The 21,432-nt window shown below is 41.3% G+C and overlaps 1 protein-coding gene across 6 annotated transcripts in view; it reads right to left on the bottom strand.

Moving 5' to 3' along the window:
• LOC110527459 (nck-associated protein 5) overlaps nt 1–21,432 on the bottom strand; it is a 179,816-nt gene that overhangs the window by 68,095 nt on the left and 90,289 nt on the right. For 5 of the 6 annotated variants that reach the window (XM_036982868.1, XM_036982869.1, XM_036982870.1 and 2 more), the window contains one exon: nt 8,257–8,390. In XM_036982868.1, the coding sequence (XP_036838763.1) occupies nt 8,257–8,390 (134 nt within the window). Of the gene's footprint in view, nt 1–1,812; nt 2,225–8,256; nt 8,391–21,432 lie in introns of those variants that run through there. The other variant, XM_036982871.1, reaches the window with a different exon arrangement.

Genomic DNA, 21,432 nt, shown 5'->3' on the forward strand with positions numbered 1-21,432 from the left:
TCTTGGTTACGGACATTGTTACAGATAGCACTGTGTAATCTAACACACACTGCAATACGTATATTTTTATAAACGGAGTGACCTCTCCTCCACTGTCACCACTATACAGTAATGATAGACAGACGGTTACATCTGAATGACCAAGTCTCCAAGTTGATCAGCCTCTGAAATGTCATTTCAAAACCTCCCCTAATCCCCCTAAATAAACACAATCATTCCAATTCCCCGACTACGTTAGAACTCCTGTGACTCGGTTAATTGCGGCACAAAGGAGGGTGGGGACGGAGAAATGTAATGAAATCAGCAACTAACAAACCCTCTAATAAAGTGGGTGGTTTAAATATGGAACTGACACTTATTATCAGTCTAACCGTCTCCCATCTGTCGCTAATGTGTCTGACGGCTGTGAGTGGAACACCAAAGTCTGACGGCTGTGAGTGGAACAGCAAAGTCTGACGCCTGTGAGTGGAACAGCAAAGTCTGACGGCTGTGAGTGGAACAGCAAAGTCTGACGGCTGTGAGTGGAACAGCAAAGTCTGACGGCTGTGAGTGGAACACCAAAGTCTGACGGCTGTGAGTGGAACACCAAAGTCTGACGGCTGTGAGTGGAACAGCAAAGTCTGACGGCTGTGAGTGGAACAGCAAAGTCTGATGGCTGTGAGTGGAACACCAAAGTCTGATGGCTGTGAGTGGAACACCAAAGTCTGACGGCTGTGAGTGGAACACCAAAGTCTGACGGCTGTGAGTGGAACACCAAAGTCTGACGGCTGTGAGTGGAACACCAAAGTCTGACGGCTGTGAGTGGAACACCAAAGTCTGACGGCTGTGAGTGGAACACCAAAGTCTGACGGCTGTGAGTGGAACAGCAAAGTCTGATGGCTGTGAGTGGAACAGCAAAGTCTGACGGCTGTGAGTGGAACAGCAAAGAGGCTGTTTTTTCCTCAAGAAACCACCAGATGTGTGGGGTGAAACAGCGCCACAATCAACTCCGCAGCTGCTCCGACCGAGGGGCCCTGTTTGAAATGCTTCAAATGGAATTGGGTGTTTGATTAGCCTAAAAGGGCATTGATCTCTGAACGTGAGTGCACACAAACACCGAGCTCATTGGGAATCAGGGGAATATGTGTGTTAGCTAGCTCGCTGTGGCCGGGTGATAACTTGCCGGTACAGCTGTGGGCCGGAACGCGCTAACACGTTAACGAGGTAAGCACATGACCATGGTCTGTGGTGTTTGTATAGCCTGACCCTATGGTCTCTCTCCTCTCTTCCCCTCTCTCAGTCTGTGGTAATTGTGGGGGCCAGCTTCAGCAGTCTGAAACCAAGCATGACTCTCCAAACAACACGTCTGGACTTGAACGTCCATCCACTCATTCCTGCCTGCTTACATCATCCTACCCCCCCCACCCCACCCACCACCAGTAACGTGCAGACAGAAAACTCCACAGAGTTGTAAATCTAGACCTAGAGTCATCATCTGCTGCTGTTCTTAGTATTCACAAGCCTGTAGTCCATATGCCTCCCTTATCCTGACAAGGAACTCAACTTGTAGAGACAAAGCTGATTCAAAGTCAAGAAGGAGAGCGTGGATAAGTGTCTTGGAGTTAGGCCATTGATTAGTCAGCATATTATTGCAGGTGGCCAGGACCTTATACAAAAAAACATAGGCTTTAGTGTGCAGGTTTAAGAGTTCTCCAGCATGCAACTGAGTACTCCCGGAGTTTCCAAAGTTCTGTCTCCAGAAAGGTACATCAGACAAGTGTTGAAGACAAATAGAGACAGTGAGAAACAGAATGAGCCTGGATCTTTCATTACCTGAAAACTGCTTCCCTCATCTTCAGGCCAAGCCCTAAGTGGAAGCCTTTGATGGGGGGCCCCAGTGGCCCCCGGGTCCATGTCTGTCCACAGGACATCCTGTCTGACTGTAGGGAGGAGGGAGGGGTGGAGGAGGGATAGACTGCTGGGGGTGATGTGACTCAGGCTCTCCTTACAATCCAGTCCAGTCAACCTCTTGTAAAGTCCAAATGGCCACCTTCTTTCACCTCCATCTCCCGCTACTTGTCCATGTAACTCTGCTTCTGTCCTACTAACTGTTCAAACTTCAGCCCTCGAGAAGTTGAGAGGGCTCCTGTTAGTTGGTTTCCCGTTGTCCTCTGTCCTCTCTCTACAGTGTCAGGCCCCTGTGGGTGTAAATAACCTACAGGGTGGACTGTGTGGGCTCTAAGTCTTCCACTAATCCCTGAGTTTTAATGACGACCAATCTAGAGCTAGCTCCCTGAGGGCTGACCCAAGTCAGGGGCCGACCATGTGACCTTCCTGCTGGGGTCTCCTCCCCTTTAATGCTCAGCTGGATAGGGATGGGGGAGGGTGTGTGTGTGTTGGTGGGGTTCGAGTGTGTGAGTGACCAGTCCCTTAAGGAATGCAGACCTGCTGATCTGAGGACAGACATGAACACAAAGGAAAACAAAAAACTGGGAACCGAGACTATGACGTCTTTTGTGTATAAAACTGAGAAAAAAGCCAGACGACCAACCACTAAACGATTGTTTCGATCAGGTTCCTGCCCTTACATTCACCTCCCGAAAAGAAAGCACCGAGGCACATCAGGAAGCACACACACATCCCCGCTGGGGTTAGTAAAAAGCTATGCTTCCCTGGGGTTCGTCTGGCACCACTCTTAGGCTTTCTCTGATGTGTGTTTTCTCTATTCCCTGATCAGAGTGAAGGACGGAGGGAGACAGCGAGATGCCATGGATCTAACAAGAGCTCATTAACATAACTCTCTCATATCAGCACACAACACCTTGGTTTTCCAAAACAGGAGATTGGAAAGCAACTTGGTCTCAGAGCATTTCGTATTATTCTGTACATAAATCTGGGACACTCCATTTAGTATGATATTTTATATTTCAAATGGTATGCATTCATTTGTGGATGTCCATCACCAATTTCGTATGATATGTTACGAATTACAATTCGTATTATATATGATGAATTTGCAAAACATAATATATATTACGAATTCTAACTAGGTGGCTAACTTTACCTAGGCTAGGGGTTTGGGTTAGGAGTTAGGTTTAAGTTTAGAAGTTAAGTGTAGGGTTAAAGTTAGGGGAAGGGTTAGCTAACATACTAAGTAGTTGCAAAGTAGCTAAAAAGTAGTAAGTAGTTGAAAAGTTGGTAATTAGATAAAATGCTCAAGTTGTCCGTGATGAGATTCACACTCAAAACCTTTGGTTTACTAGACGTCACATTTGGGTTGTTAGACGTTTGCATTATACGCCTACCCATCCACCCCGACCAACCACCCTACTTTTGTTTCTGTCTTAAGTAACCATACCAAACATAACATATCATACTAATTTGAGTATTCCGAATGTACGTGTACTATGTTACGTCTAGTCTATGAAACCAGGCTGTGGAAAGACGAAACTAAAACAGACTAATAACTTCACAAAAAAGGGTGTCCTGTTATGTTAAGGAAGTTCGACTGAAAAAATATGGTTCTGTTACATATAGACAGACATAACATATTATAGCCCTTTAAGACAGGCCCATAAAGGCTCATAACATGTTATAAAGCATTATTCCTCAAGGCTATAAAAATGTTACCAAAATTTTGATATGTGTTTGTGGTATTTTATCTTTATCCAATTTAAAAGGTCCTATTCTAACCTTATTTCAATGCACTATCATCATTGAATGTGACTTCATTTTGATTTATTTCACCTTTCTTTCATCAGTTAAGAACAAATTCTTATTTACAATGACGACCTACCCCGGCCAAACCCGGATAATGCTGGGCCGATTGTGTCCCGCCCTATGGGATGTGATACAGCCTGGGGAGCCACAATTAACAAAACTCAAATTAATTGTTGCCAAGGGTCAAATAGATTCCAGTCTATTTAAGGGTGTTTTCACATACAGCCCTCTTTAAAATAAACTATCTCAGTCCTCTTTAAAGTGTACTCTGGGTAAAAAAAAAAAATAGCAAAAGAACTCAGTTCTCTTTCTATTCCTACTGCCCTTGCCTTTGAATGAGGACTCAAATGTTTTGCCAATTCACTTCACCTATTTTGTGGCCTGAGTCCTCTTTGAATTCACATCTTTTTAATTTCACCTTTATTTAACCAGGTAGGCTAGTTGAGAACAAGTTCTCATTTACAACTACGACCTGGACAAGATAAAGCAAAGCAGTGCAACACAAACAACAGCACAAACAACAACACACATTGTTATGTTTAGAAAGGAACTAATATTTTTTTTCCAACATTCACTCAATGCATTCTGGGTTTTTACAAAGTGCAGGACAAGCAATTCCATCAGAACATGTTATCAGACAGCTAGATATACCTACTCACATTTTGGAAGCTAATAGATTGCATTTAGTTAAAAGATGAGACATAATATTAATGATCAGAAGATCATTTTAACAACAGAATAAATAACAGAAGAATAACTTCAGATTAAATAATGCTGTAATTGAAAATTGTACACCCAATGGCCCTTTAAGAGCAAGCATTGATTCACCAAATATGTTGTTGTCTTGCTATGCTATTCAACCCGCATAATCAAACAAACAGTTTACAGGCTCTCATCCTATAGATCATATATTGCAAAAAAAAATGATCTGAACATCGTATCAGTACGAAACTCCACACAAATGTTGCAATGTCTGTGCATCGCTAATCAATATCCAAAAACAGCACGTTTTTTCTTCCAACCTACACGGCATCATCTTCTCTCTTTCGTGAAATCAATGGGAGGAGTTACGTCAGAGGAAACGGTGTTGCAGTAGTCCAGTGTGTTATGCCGGAATAATGAGAAGCGAACCCGGGGAGCTTTGTGTTCACACTGCCCTAAAAAAGGAACCGGACAGCGGAATTCAAGAGAACCGAACTCGGACCACCTTTTGAGATGGTTTCAGTTCGGGTTTGCTTCAGGGCCACTTTTGAGGGGTCTGATTTCCTTTGGAGTGTTTACACTGCACACAAAACATCTGCAAAAATGGTCTCAAAGGGACCAAGTGTTAAAGCACCCAAAGAGATTGGATATCAACCTCCATAATTCCTGGATATTATCTATGAGACACATTCATGGGGTGAGGCTATTCTCTTCTGATGAGAAATTAATGGTAGGCTATGTCTGCATCCCAAATGGCACCATATTCCCTAAATAGTTCACTACTTTCAAGCATGGGCCATAGGGCTCTAGTCAAAAGTAGTGCATTTTGATGTAGAATATATGTTGCCAAGATGTATGTAGGGCACATAGGTTCTATCCTTGACAAGCAAAGAAACAGGTACAATGGAAGGTTATTTCACTGGAGAATCAGATTTTAGTGGGATAATGAAATAATGCAACTATAAGATGGCACAATATGCTCAATCATCCTGAACTAAGCACTACACACAATGTGTGTGTGTGTGTGTGTGTGTGTGTGTGTGTGTGTGTGTGTGTGTCAGTGACTTAAGAGTGCAGAGCTGGCATTATCAAGTGGGTCAATGGTTCAGGCTGAAGACAGTGTGGGCAGCCTGCTGACTGACTGGTTTGCTGGCTGGTAAGCTCTTAATTAAAGTGACCACACAGATGTCCCATCTGCCACTGCGACCACCGCCACACATTTCTGGCTCCCATGTAAACATAATAATCCAATGAGAGGCCAGGTACACACACACATGCAGGGATACACGCAAATCACACACACACACACACACGTACACACTAACATGTACACAATAAACACACAAGCACACACACACACACACACACGCACCCACACCGAACCCACACCCGAACCCACACCCGAACCCACCGATGCAGCCAGACACTCCAACATACAAAAACAAACATTATGAATTCAACAAGCCACTGAGTCTCTCTAAAGCCTTTTAGCTCCTCTGTGTCTGTCACTGCAGGGAAACCTCCTTTAATAGGCACTGAAAAGTACAGAAACAAGAGCAATATAATGTAAAAAAAAAACACATTTCTAGCAATCCTTGTTGAAATTACTGCCATCCACCACTACTGACAATGAGCAATCGAGGGAGAATTACACCAGCAATGCCAAGCACTTCATCTCCTATAGCGTGTAGTGGGAAGGTCTCTTTTCGCTGAGCATTATAAGGACATAATGGAATCCCTGTCTACATTGTTCTTCCACAGTCTAGGGGCCGAGGAGGCATGCAGTCATCCACAGGAGTCACAGCCAATAAGAACAATCCGTCTGGAGAGAGGCAACCGCCCGGCGACGGAAGCATCTGTCACAAAGGGACTAGAGCAGGACCCAATCACAGATAGGCCTAATATATTTTTTCCCCTACACACATACATGCACACCCAGTCTAGCCCGCCTCACTTATTCGGGCTATGGGACATCGGGCATCGTTATGCTAACTCCATCAGCTGATTCATTGGTCCGCGCCAGTGATAGCCCAGAATATAAACAGATCTGAGATCAGCCGGGAGTCTGGATGATGTGACAGAACACATAATAAGGCTATGGCTGGTTGAGTCAGACACTGATTGGGGATCAGACTGATGGCAGACATAAATGAGGCAGTCACAGAGGCAGTCAGGGAAGGGCGAAATGAATAGGGACAAAGACTGGCGACAGGCACTTATGTAAACATGATACGATGTCGCCCCCGCTCACTGACTTTTATTAGATCTCTGTTTTGAATGATCTGTGCCTGACTCCTCAGGCATTATTCCATATTGGAGGGGGGGGGACAGCTAGCTACTATACAGATACACAATAGCATGTCTGAGCTGACTGTGTTCTCTGTGCTGACTGCAAAATCTAATCCATACTGTACGCCCACATGGATAAAGGAATTCCACGACAGAATGAATATGTTGATGGATACGCATACGGTGACAGGATGCCACAGCCAACGCTGAACATGATACAGAGTTGTGGGACATGGGTATGTTGAACTCGTGGGCTGGAATGACAATGGCCCGTGCTGATGGTTTAACCACTACTAGGCCATTAAGTTTGACACCATATAGAATCATTGGGATATAAGTTCATTAACATTTCATTGATGTGCATTGGAGTGTGTTAGCCATCAAAGCTGTTGTGAATGCGGTTGAGTGAAGCGGGTGAGTTGCCATAGTAGCCACTACACTGTTACACATCTGACATTCCTTGGAGGCGTGGGTCCGAATCCCACTTCTGACACCATTGTTGCGATTTTGGGGGATGCTTACACTCCAATCGCCTTGACCAAGGGCAGCGACAGTAGCCACTGGCCCACAAACACCCTTGGTGTTTGCGGTCTTAAGAACGTCAGACTTCTTACAATACTACTACAAAACTTAGAGAAGAAACACTTATACCATTGTTAGACTTGTACCATAGCTGTACTGACCCCATAGTTAAAACACTACATGACAACTATGACGACCCACAGAGTTCAGAGGTCATTCTGAGCAACTAACTCCAGACAACTAACCCCAATACAATGTCACACTATTTTAATAGGACAGATTTTCCTCGCCCAATTTAAAATGGGAAGATCAGCGCTCATTCTAAAAATCCACGGGTTATTCTCGTGCGGCAGTGCGTTGAATGACTATCTCCTAATTATGACATCAGTTCTGAGCTGAGTAGTGAATTTGCTTACGTCACACCTCAATGAGGCTGCAGTAGGATGTAAATGATCCTATAGTAAAAGGGGAAATGGACTGTCGACGCAGTTGTCATTCTTCGCGGTCAGAGAACTGACAAAGACTTCACCCTTCCTTCATTTTAAATGTTGGAGAGATAAACATTTTTTTATTTTATTTCAATACAGTCAAGGTTGACTGATGAAGTGATACACCAAGAGATGAATGAAGAGACGGTTTGAGGAGAGACCGTTTGCAATAAAGATGTCTCAACACAAAAGATTTAAAAACAGAGATGGCTGTGTAAATTAAAATTGGCCCCTAGTTTGAAACCCGTGGTAAAGTCTGTGGCATTAAAATCTTTGGCATTATGTCAATGAGTACGACAGTGCAATCTGATGGTAGCATAGACAGAATTGATATAGGCCTATATAGGTTGTGTCTGACCTGTGTCATGCTACAGTGGTACAGTAAGCTGGTGGTGCCTACTGGTCTGTTGTCATGGAAACGTTGCCATGGCGCGTGGGACGGCGGTGTGTGTGCGCTCATGTCTGTGCCTGTGTCAGTGTGTATGTATATATGCGTGTGTGTGTGTGTGTGTGTGTGTGTGTGTGTGTGTGTGCGTGCGTAGGGGCTGCATGTTACCTGGAGAAGTGCTGCTGTAGCGAAACCATCTGCACTCGGCCCAGCTCCGACTCGTCCGTCACCTCCCGAAGCCGCTTCTCACTGTCCAATCGTAGGCGTCGCTCTTCCTCTAGCACGTGAATCAGCTTTTGTCGCTGTGGGAAAAAGGACAAAATCAGGTTGGCTGCTGGTTGTCAACAAAACAGCTAAATGTAACAGGTGTTGTTACTAGTCAACAGGCAGAGAGATAGAAAAGCCACCAGCAACATAGACCAAAGTCTGTGGCTATCTACATGTCACAAATATCTATTTCATAATATCTATTTCATCATTTCCACTTCATAATATCTATTTCATAATATCTAGTTCATAACATCTGTGTCATAACATCTATATAACATCTACAGTTGAAGTCAGAAGTTTACATGTACTTAGGTTGGAGTCATGAAAACCCGTTTTTCAACCACTACATAAATGTCTTGTTAACAAACTATAGTTTTGGCAAGTTGGTTAGGACATCTACTTTGTGCATGACACAAGTAATTTTTCCAACAATTGTTTACAGACAGATTGTTTAACTGTATCACATTTCAAGTGTGTCAGAAGTTCATACACTAAGCTGACTGTGCCTTTAAACAGCTTGGAAAATTCCAGAAAATGATGTCATGGCTTTAGAAGCTTCTGATCAGCTAATTGACATAATTTGAGTCAATTGGCGGTGTACCTGTGGATGTATTTCAAGGCCTACCTTCAAACTCAGTGCCTCTTTGCTTGACATCATGGGAAAATCAAAAGAAATCAGCCAAGACCTCAGAAAAAAAACATTGTAGACCTTCTCAAGTCTGGTTCATCATTGGGAACAATTTCCAAATGCCTGAAAGTACCAAGTTCATCTGTACAAACATAAGTACGCAAGTATAAACACCATGGGACCACGCAGCCTTCATTCTGCTCAGGAAGAAGATGCGTTCTGTCTCCTAGAGATGAACGTACTTTGGTGCGAAAAGTGCAAATCAATCCCAGAACAACAGCAAAGGGCCTTGTGAAGATGTTGGAGGAATCAGGTGCAAAAGTATCTATATCCACAGTAAAACGAGTCCTATATTGACATAACCTGAAAGGCCGCTCAGCAAGGAAGAAACCACTGCTCTAAAACTGACATAAAAAAGCCAGACTACAGTTTGCAACTACACATGGGGACAAAGATCGTACTTTTTGGAGAAATGTCCTCTGGTCTGATGAAACAAAAATAGAACTGTTTGGCCATAATGACCATCCATTATGTTTGAGGAAAAAGGGGGAGGCTTGCAAGCCGAAGAACACCATCCCAATCGTGAAGCACAGGGGTGGCAGCCTCATGTTGTGGTGGTGCTTTTCTGCAGGAGGGACTGGTGCACTTCACAAAATAGATGGCAGGAAAATTAGGTGGATATATTGAAGCAACATCTCAAGACATCAGTCAGGCAGGAAGTTAAAGCTTGGTCGCAAATGGGTCTTCCAAATGGACAATGACCCCAAGCATACTTCCAAAGTTTTGGCAAAATGGCTTAAGGACAACAAAGTCAAGGTATTGGAGTGGCCATCACAAAGCCCTGACCTCAATCCTATAGAAAATTTGTGGACAGAACTGAAGAGTGTAGAGCAAGGAGTCCTACAAACCTGACTCAGTTACACCAGCTCTGTCAAGAGGAATGGGCCAAAATTCACCCAACTCATTGTGGAAAGCTTGTGAAAGGTTACCCGAAACGTTTAACCCAAGTTAAACAATTTAAAGGCAATGCTAACAAATACTAATTGAGTGTATGTAAACTTCTGACCCACTGGGAATGTGATGAAATAAATAAAAGCTGAAATAAATTATTCTCTCTACTATTATTCTGACATTTCACATTCTTAAAATAAAGTGGTGAATCTAACTGACCTAAAATAGGGAATTCTTACTAGGATTAAATGTCAGGAATTGTGAAAAACGGAGTTTAAATGTATTTGGCTAAGGTGCATGTAAACTTCCGACTTCAACTGTATATTAAGACATCCATATACAGTGCCTTGCGAAAGTATTCGGCCCCCTTGAACTTTGCGACCTTTTGCCACATTTCAGGCTTCAAACATAAAGATATAAAACTGTATTTTTTTGTGAAGAATCAACAACAAGTGGGACACAATCATGAAGTGGAACGACATTTATTGGATATTTCTAACTTTTTTAACAAATCAAAAACTGAAAAATTGGGCGTGCAAAATTATTCAGCCCCCTTAAGTTAATACTTTGTAGCGCCACCTTTTTCTGCGATTACAGCTGTAAGTCGCTTGGGGTATGTCTCTATCAGTTTTGCACATCGAGAGACTGAAATGTTTTCCCATTCCTCCTTGCAAAACAGCTCGAGCTCAGTGAGGTTGGATGGAGAGCATTTGTGAACAGCAGTTTTCAGTTCTTTCCACAGATTCTCGATTGGATTCAGGTCTGGACTTTGACTTGGCCATTCTAACACCTGGATATGTTTATTTTTGAACCATTTCATTGTAGATTTTGCTTTATGTTTTGGATCATTGTCTTGTTGGAAGACAAATCTCCGTCCCAGTCTCAGGTCTTTTGCAGACTCCATCAGGTTTTCTTCCAGAATGGTCCTGTATTTGGCTCCATCCACCTTCCCATCAATTTTAACCATCTTCCCTGTCCCTGCTGAAGAAAAGCAGGCCCAAACCATGATGCTGCCACCACCATGTTTGACAGTGGGGATGGTGTGTTCAGCTGTGTTGCTTTTACGCCAAACATAACGTTTTGCATTGTTGCCAAAAAGTTCAATTTTGGTTTCATCTGACCAGAGCACCTTCTTCCACATGTTTGGTGTGTCTCCCAGGTGGCTTGTGGCAAACTTTAAACAACACTTTTTATGGATATCTTTAAGAAATGGCTTTCTTCTTGCCACTCTTCCATAAAGGCCAGATTTGTGCAATATACGACTGATTGTTGTCCTATGGACAGAGTCTCCCACCTCAGCTGTAGATCTCTGCAGTTCATCCAGAGTGATCATGGGCCTCTTGGCTGCATCTCTGATCAGTCTTCTCCTTGTATGAGCTGAAAGTTTAGAGGGACGGCCAGGTCTTGGTAGATTTGCAGTGGTCTGATACTCCTTCCATTTCAATATTATCGCTTGCACAGTGCTCCTTGGGATGTTTAAAGCTTGGGAAATCTTTTTGTATCCAAATCCGGCTTTAAACTTCTTCACAACAGTATCTCGGGCCTGCCTGGTGTGTTCCTTGTTCTTCATGATGCTCTCTGCGCTTTTAACGGACCTCTGACACTATCACAGTGCAGGTGCATTTATACGGAGACTTGATTACACACAGGTGGATTGTATTTATCATCATTAGTCATTTAGGTCAACATTGGATCATTCAGAGATCCTCACTGAACTTCTGGAGAGAGTTTGCTGCACTGAAAGTAAAAGGGGCTGAATAATTTTGCACGCCCAATTTTTCAGTTTTTGATTTGTTAAAAAAGTTTGAAATATCCAATAAATGTCATTCCACTTCATGATTGTGACCCACTTGTTGTTGATTCTTTACAAAAAAAATACAGTTTTATATCTTTATGTTTGAAGCCTGAAATGTGTCAAAAGGTCGCAAAGTTCAAGGGGGCCGAATACTTTCGCAAGGCACTGTATATAGTCAACTTCCCATGGCCTTGTAGTCTATGTTGATGCATCCACTACAATATTCACTTTCAATGACACATATGATGAAATGTACATTACACTTCTATTGTAAGACAGCCATAGTCAGCTACCCATGGACTTGGTGGCTATATGCTGTGTAGGAGGCAGATGGCGGTTGGGCCAGTATCTGAAAAGTTGCTGGTTTGAATACCCGAGCCAACAAGGTGGAAAGAATCTCTCATTCTGCCCTTGAGCAAGGCAGTTAACCCCCAACAACAACTGCTCCGGGCGCCGTTGACTTTGAATCTGAGGGATTGGGTTAAATCTGGAAGACACACTTCGGTTGAATGTATTTAGCTGTGCAACTGACTAGGTATCCCCTTTTCCTTCCTTCCTTTCGAGGCATCCCCTATAACTATAGCCTTCACTGGGAATGAGATATATCATGGAATGTCCATAAAACGGTTATCAGTATCTGCGTTTATTCGAGGCACTATTTCCCTTTGCTATAATCACCGCCCCTAATATTGTACTGTATGTTATAGTGTTCAAGTGAAGAGGAAATTCAGCCACTCTTGGCAGACATGAGGAGGATATGCCCAATTGCCTCTTCAGTTTTCTCCTCAATTCATGCACATTAGTTGGAGAACGAGGTAGGGGCAGTGTTCGTTTCACTTGGTACCATTATTGTGTTCAACACAGTGTCACGGCCTCTGTTTTTTCTATCCAGAAGTAAACATCCTTATATTTTGGCAATAAGCTTATTACACCCTCGACAGAGGGAGATGGTTGAGTGGGTGAACCTACTGTACGGCTAAGAGGCTTACCCAGCATGCAGTGATCAATCTGTCACTTACTGTAACTAGGTAGATTTTGCCATATGGAGACAGATTATAGTTCAGTTAGTGTACTAACTTTCTCCAAATCATGTCTTCAGTGTTAAAGTATATTCAAGTGAAATCCCCAAACTCAACTAGCTTGTAGAAGTTTAGATGTAAAGCAGGCAGTGTTTGGCCCCACAAAACTTTATCACAGAACCCCGACATTATCTTTGACTCGAAACTTCTTCCTTGACATGGTCATGCAGGAAGGCAGGCAGGCCGCATAGCCTTTGAAGTGTAGAATCTGAAACGAGGACAGTTTCTTCTTTTGGAGTAACTTCTGAGGCTTCAGGACATAGTGCATGTTCCAATTAGGGTCATAGAAAAAAAATGGGATGTTCAGAAGCTTTTCTGCTTTTAGAGTCTCTGTAGCAAAAGTTGATCATCTTTCAGCAGTGAGCCTGCAGTGGAGTCTTTAAAAACCATGTTTAGTAAAGACAAATCTAGCATTAGTGCAGTTGTTTTCCACTGTGATTCTAGCAGCAGGGTTTAAGCTTTAATTTACACTGAGTGTACAACACATTAAGGACACCTGCTCTTTTCATGACATAGACTGACCAGGATAATCCAGGTGAAAGCTATGATCCAGGTGAAAGTTAAATCCACTTCAAAAGGTGTGGAGGAAGGAGAGGCGACAGGTTAAAGGAGGATTTTTAAGCCTTGATACAATTGAGACTTGAATTGTGTATCAGGGTTAGGTGTCACGATCGTCGTAATGAGCGGACCACGGGCAAGCATGATTGAAGTTCCACATCTTTATTTCAGTGAAACTTTACACAAAAACAATACACCAATAACGACACGTGAAGAAGTGGTGCACATGCACAAACACAACACAATATCCCACAAAGCAGGTGGGAGATAGGGCTTCCTAAATATGATCCCCAATTAGAGGCAACGATTACCAGCTGCCTCTAATTGGGAACCATACAAAACCACCAACATAGAAATACACATTCTAGAACACCCACCTAGTCACACCCTGACCGAAACCACTATAGAGAATCCAAGGGCTCTCTATGGTCAGGGCGTGACATTAGGTCAGAAGATGTACAAGATTAGCTTATTACCACAGCTGCAATAGGATTGTGAGTTTGCTCAACAATTATTTATTTTTTTAAAGCATACTCACAATTCTATTGCAGCTGGTTGCCTTACAATTGTATATTTGAATCAACAACTTTTTATTATTGCAGTGCAGAGTGCTGCATTACACTGGGTATCCATTTTGTGCCATGGCAACTTGGACGGCTTTAGGAGCTCGAATTAGAAACATGATATTGTTCTCCTGAACTGTATAATTCCAAATGCAAATAGATGTTATGAAATACAGTTGAAGTCAGAAGTTTACATACACCTTAGCCAAATACATTTAAACTCAGTTTTTCACAATTCCTGACATTTAATCCGAGTAAAAAATCCCTGTTTTAGGTCAATTAGGATCACCAGTTTTTTTCCTGAGCTCTTGGCTGATTTCTTTGGATTTTCCAATGATGTCAAGCAAAGATGCACTGAGTGTGAAGGTAGGCCTTGAAATACATTTTCTGGAATTTTCCAAGCTGTTTAAAGGTACAGTCAATTTAGTGTATGCAAATGTATGACCCGCTGGAATTGTGATAGAGTGAATAATAAGTGAAATAATCTGTCTGTAAACAATTGTTGGAAAAATGACTTGTGTCATGCACAAAGTAGATGTCCTAACCAACTTGCCAAAACTATAGTTTATTAACAAGAAATTTGTGTAGTGGTTTAAAAACGAGTTTTAATGACTCCAACCTAAGTGTATGTAAACTTCCGACTTCAACTGTATATTACTATATGGATGTCTTACTATAAGTCTTACTATATGGATGTCTTATTATAAGTCTTACTATAAGTCTTACTATATGCATGTCTTACTATAAGTCTTACTATAAGTCTTACTATATGCATGTCTTACTATAAGTCTTACTACATGGATGTCTTACTATAAGTCTTACTATATGGATGTCTTACTATAAGTCTTACAATATGGATGTCTTACTATAAGTCTTACAATATGGATGTCTTACTATAAGTCTTACTATATGGATGTCTTACTATAAGTCTTACAATATGGATGTCTTACAATATGGATGTCTTACTATAAGTCTTACAATATGGATGTCTTACTATAAGGTTTACTATATGGATGTCTTACTATAAGTTTTACTATATGGATGTCTTACTATATGGATGTCTTACTATAAGTCTTACAATATGGATGTCTTACAATATGGATGTCTTACTATAAGTCTTACTATATGGATGTCTTATTATAAGTCTTACTATAAGTCTTACTATATGCATGTCTTACTATAAGTCTTACTATATGGATGTCTTATTATAAGTCTTACTATATGGATGTCTTACTATAAGTCTTACTATATGGATGTCTTATTATAAGTCTTACTATAAGTCTTACTATATGCATGTCTTACTATAAGTCTTACTATATGCAAGTCTTACTATATGGATGTCTTACTATAAGTCTTACTATATGGATGTCTTATTATAAGTCTTACTATATGGATGTCTTACTATAAGTCTTACTATATGCATGTCTTACTATAAGTCTTACTATATGGATGTCTTATTATAAGTCTTACTATATGGATGTCTTACTATAAGTCTTACTATATGGATGTCTTATTATAAGTCTTACTATAAGTCTTACTATATGCATGTCTTACTATAAGTCTTACTATATGCAAGTCTTACTATATGGATGTCTTATTATAAGTCTTACAATATGGATGTCTTACTATAAGTCTTACTATAAGTCTGACAATATGGATGTCTTACTATAAGTCTTACAATATGGATGTCTTACTATAAGTCTTACAATATGGATGTCTTACTATAAGTCTTACTATATGGATGTCTTACTATAAGTCTTACTATATGGATGTCTTACAATATGGATGTCTTACTATAAGTCTTACAATATGGATGTCTTACAATAAGTCATACCATATGGATGTCTTACTATAAGTCTTACAATATGGATGTCTTACTATAAGTCTTACAATATGGATGTCTTACTATAAGTCCTACTATAAGTCTTACAATATGGATGTCTTACTATAAGTCTTACAATATGGATGTCTTACTATAAGTCTTATAATATGGATGTCTTACTATAAGTCTTACAATATGGATGTCTTACTACATGAATGTCTTACTACAGTGGCAAGAAAAACTATGTGAACCCCTTAGAATTACCTGGATTTCTGCATAAATTGGTGATTACATTTGATCTGATCTTCATCTAAGACAACAATAGACAAACATAGTGTGCTTAAACTAGTAACTCACAAATGTAGCATTTTTCTATGTTGTCTATATTGAATAGATAATTTAAACATTCACAGTGTAGGTTGGGAAAAGTATGTGAACCCGTAGGCTAATGTCCTCATCCGTAAGCTAATTGGAGTCAGGAGTCAGCTAACCTGGAGTCCATTCAATGAGACGAGATTGGAGATAGAGCTGCCTTGCCCTATAAAAAACACTCACAAAATTTAAGTTTGCTATTCACAAGAAGCATTGCCTGATGTGAACCATGCCTCAAACAAAAGAGATCTCAGAAGACCTAAGATTAAGAATTGTTTACTAGCATAAAGCTGGAAAGGGTTACAAAAGTATCTCTAAAAGCCGTCTCTAAATGTTCACCAGTCCACCGTAAGACAAATTGTCTATAAATGGAGAAAGTTCAGTGCTGTTGCTACTCTCCCTAGGAGTGGCCATCCTGCAAAGATGACTGCATGAGCACAGCATGTTCAATGAGGTTAAGAAGAATCGTAGAGTATCAGCTAAAGACTTACAGTAATCTCTGGAACATGCTACCATCTCTGACAAGTCTACAATATGTAAAACAATAAACAGGAATGATGTTCATGGGAGGACACCACAGAAGAAGCCACTGCTGTCCAAAAATAAAATTGCTGCACATCTGAAGTTCGCAAAAGAGCACCTGGATGTTCCACAGCGCTTCTGGCAAAATATTCTGTGGACAGCTCAAACTACAGTTGAGTTGTTTGGAAGGAACACACAACCCTAGGTGTGGAGAGAAAAAGGCACAGCACACCAACATCAAAACCTCATCCCAACTGTAAAGTATGGTGGAGGGAGCATCATGGTTTGGGCTGCTTTGCTGCCTCAGGGCCTGGACAGCTTGCTATCATCAACGGAAAAATGAATTCCCAAGTTTATCAAGACATTTTGCAGGAGAATGTTAGACTATTTGTCTGCCAATTGAAGCGCAACAGAAGTTGGGTGATGTAACAGGACAATGACCCAAAACACAGAAGTAAATCAACAACAGAATGGCTTCAACAGAAGAAAATACGCCTTCTGGAATGGCCCAGTCAGAGTCATGACCTCAACCCGATTGAGATGCTGTGGCATGACCTCAAGAAAGAAGTTCACACCAGACATCCCAAGAATATTGCTGAACTTAAACAGTTTTGTAAAGAGGAATGGTCCAAAATTCCTCCTGACCGTTGTGCAGGTCTGATCCGCAACTACAGAAAATGTTTGGTTGAGGTTATTGCTGCCAAAGGAGGGTCAACCAGTTATTAAATCCAAGGGTTCACATACCTTTCCCACCCTGGACCTGTGAATGTTTACACAGTGTGTTCAATAAAGACATGAACACATATAATTGTTTGTGTGTTATTAGTTTAAGCAGACTGTTTGTCTATTGTTGTGACCTAGATGAAGATCAGATCAAACTGTATGACCAATGCAAAAATCCAGGTATTTCAAAAGGGTTCACATACTTTTTCTTGACACTGTATGGACATCTCCCTATATGGACATCTCCCTATATGGACATCTCCATATGGACATCTCCCTATATGGACATTTTATAAAGCACAAGTCCCATCTCCTGACTTCCGTCTGTTCTATGTACTGTTGTCCTGAATAGGGTCAGTTAGACTGCATCTGGATAGAAACACTAAAAGAGGCCTCCCGGGTAACGCAGTGCTAGCTGTGCCACCAGAGATTCTGGGTTCGAGCGACCGGGAGGCCCATGGGGCGGCGCACAATTGGCCCAGCGTCGTCCGGGTTAGGGAGGGTTGGCCGGCAGGGATATCCTTGTCTCATTGTGCACTAGTGACTCCTGTGGCGGGCCGGGTGCAGTGCATGCTGACCAGGTCGCCAGGTGTACGGTGTTTCCTCCGACACATTGGTGCGGCTGGCTTCCGGGTTGGATGTACATTGTGTCAAGATGCAGTGCGGCTAGGTTGGGTTGTGTTTCAGAGGACGCATGGCTCTCGACCTTTGCCTCTCCTGAGTCCGTACGGGAGTTGCAGCGATGAGACAAGACTGTAACTACTACCAATTGGATACATTTTTTTTAAAACACTAAAAGGTGCTTAATAATAAATACATGGGTCAGCCATTAAATATATAGTGCTGAGTCACTAATTTAGTGAATAACCTTGTCCAAAATTAACTAGTTTCTTCACTCCATGAGGAATAGAGCCTTAGAACAAACAAAGTAAGGCCTTTCCTTCACCTCTATTAAAAAATATATAGGTATAAAATATTTACCTTCGTGGCTATCACATATAAAACATGAGTTCATTTGAAAAAGCAAAACTTAACCAAGCTTTTTTAATCATCATTATGTTATTTCTGATATATGCAACACTACCAAGATCTTGTTCATTAGGTTGTCCACTGCATGGTAACCAAGATGGAATTGAAAGCAGACAATTTCACAAGACAAGTACTGCAGGGCCATCTAGTGGCTATTGAACAACACACTAGCTCAAGCAGCGTGCAGGAGAGGAACTAACCAAGGAGCCTACCATAGCACAAACCAGGCTCCTTACCACATGAATGACACATTTCAAACCTCAATATATACTACTACGGAGGCCTTAATATAGCAAATCTGTATTACTCTCAAATCAAACTACCTATATAACTGTACATCAAATCAACCCCTATACCCTACCCATAGTCACAACTAATGGTCAGTGTGAATATAAAATCAACCCCTATACCCTACGCCTAGACACTACTAATGGTTAGTGTGTACATCAAATCAACCCCTATACCCTACCCATAGTCACAACTAATGGTCAGTGTGAATATAAAATCAACCCCTATACCCTACGCCTAGACACTACTAATGGTTAGTGTGAATACCAAAACAACCTATATACCCTACCCATAGTCACTATTACCCTACTACTATTACCCTACTCCCCCCCCCCCCCCCCCCCCCCCCTACTAGCACTGACTTTGCTGATAGCTACTGTATTGATGACTGTGGTGGTTGTCTTAAGATGAATGCACTAACTGTAAGTTGCTCTGGATAAGAGTGTCTTTTAAATGACAACAATTAAAACATGTTCATGTCTAAAAGAGAAAGACAAAGTAACACTGAATGAAAAAGGTGCCCCACACTACTGCAACACCACAACCAGGACAGTTTCCAGGCAAAAATATATATATAATAAATTAAATACAAAACAATGACAAAACCGTTTTTTTCTCAAGAGGGGGGGGGGACCTTTTGGCTCCTTCAGTTGTGAGCCCAGTGTGTTAGAGTTGAAACCGTCCAATAAATAACCATGTTTCACTCTAACTCTGTGACTTGGCCCAAGACTTTAATCCGCTGGAGCAGTTGAGCATTAAACCCTATTCACAACTAAAACCAGCCCCAGCTCTTCAACACGGCCGTAAATCCAGGGATACTATGTGGAGCGGCTTTTACGCACCAGGGAGCCTCTCCATCACACGTAATGGCTGCCGTAAATAACACACCACTACAGGAACATAAACCCACTATCACAGGGCTGGTGCCAAGTTAGAGCTGGACCAAACCCAAATGAGTTCCTTCACCATGACTAGTTAGACCGGAGTTGAACAACTGAACATGAGTTTGAGTAATCGCTTTAGAAAGTTTAGTGACCTTTTTGGAAACTAGGCCTTTTCTCTTTCAGAAGAGACGGGTTTTCTATCATAAAAATTAGCCAACTCTAACATAAACAGGTTTAAACAAAAACATCTAATCAGAAACTGAAAGGTAAATTGTGGTATTTTGATCTAATATTTAAGGGATTCAAGGAGTTACAAGCAATTAACAAAACATATTGTACTGGACTTATTGCAACTTATATGACTTGACATCAAAAATGTGTCGACCGATTCTTCAAATACCCACACTAATTGCCTAAAGATGTTTACTGTATGTTAAAATCACCTCTATATGCAAAGGTCCAATTTGCCTCAAACACAACTGCAAATGACACTGTTCAGTGATTTGGCCTGGGTTCCTGCAATTGTCCATTGTCCCTGCCTTTTGTTCACCACATCTACCTAAAAACACCCCAGGCACAGCAACCATGCAATAAAAAAAATATATATATATATCAGCCCTAAATGGCACCCTATTCCCTACATACTACTCGATAATCTCCCTAAGGGCCCCGGTCAAAAGTAGTGCACTACATAGGGAATAGGGTGCAAGTTGGAACGCTACCCTACGTTTGCATACTAAGCCCTGCCAAGAGCTTCGACAACAACACACTTATAACAGCATACATTATATTAAAGGCAGTCTTCTGCTTTTGTTCAATGTATAATTTCTGCCATTTAACAAGGCCCAGATCCGTTAAATCCAACTTTAAGATATCTTTATGTTGCCAGAAAATCCTAGCGAGACATTACAGTATTTCACAGCTGAAGTATTTACTGTCCACAGACTTTATATGCGTATGGCAATTGGCCTTGCCCCGTGATACCAAGCCTGATAATTGAAAGCATACTCTAACGTGCTAAAACCAACCACGAACATTAAGCTGAACATTAAGCTGCAGCTAGACTAGACGACATTCAGTATTGTCAAAAAGAGGATCAACTCGATGTGAGAAAAACTGTTCAGGCAATCAGTAGAAAAACTAGCATTAGCATTCTTTCTAAAGCAATATTTACTTTGATGTCTCAAGTGACAAACAAAAGGATTATAACTCTGATTATGATTAGCTTGCATGGCAGTAACCTGTCTGCACGGATGTTCTTCCCTCTCTGTCCAGTAGATGGCCTTCTCTTCCCAAAAAAAACATATCTGTCAAGGCCCATTTACACAAAGTGTCTCAGAGTAGGAGTGCTGATCTAGGATCAAGTCCTCCTTGTCCATATAATCGTATTCATTATGATCTAAAAGGGAAAACTGATCCTAGAACAATAATGAATCGGTTACTTTTGTCACATTTAATGTCTCCTTTACTCTTATCAGTCATATAACCTGTCAGATGAGATAAATTATGGTCCTGCTGACTCCTCAAGGTTTGGAGAGTGGCTCTGCCTAGGGATTGTAGCTGGGTATTCAGGATTAACTTTGAATTCAATGGGATTATCATGCTATTACCTGGGAAAGTAGGGCGGAGAAATAAGCAAGGCCAGTGATTTCATCCAAATATTACTACAGCATTGTTCGGTGAAGAGTGAAACATTGGACTACCTAGTCAGTTGCACAACTGAATACATTCAACCAAACTGTGTCTTCCGCATTTAACCCAACCCCTGTGAAACAAGGCACGGGATTTGGAGCTGGGTGTATGCATACGATCCATCATTATCAAAATATATACATACGGTATAAACATAGAATCATAACT

The sequence above is a fragment of the Oncorhynchus mykiss genome, chromosome 7 (assembly GCF_013265735.2).
Source record: "Oncorhynchus mykiss isolate Arlee chromosome 7, USDA_OmykA_1.1, whole genome shotgun sequence".
Classification (NCBI taxonomy): Eukaryota; Metazoa; Chordata; class Actinopteri; order Salmoniformes; family Salmonidae; genus Oncorhynchus; species Oncorhynchus mykiss.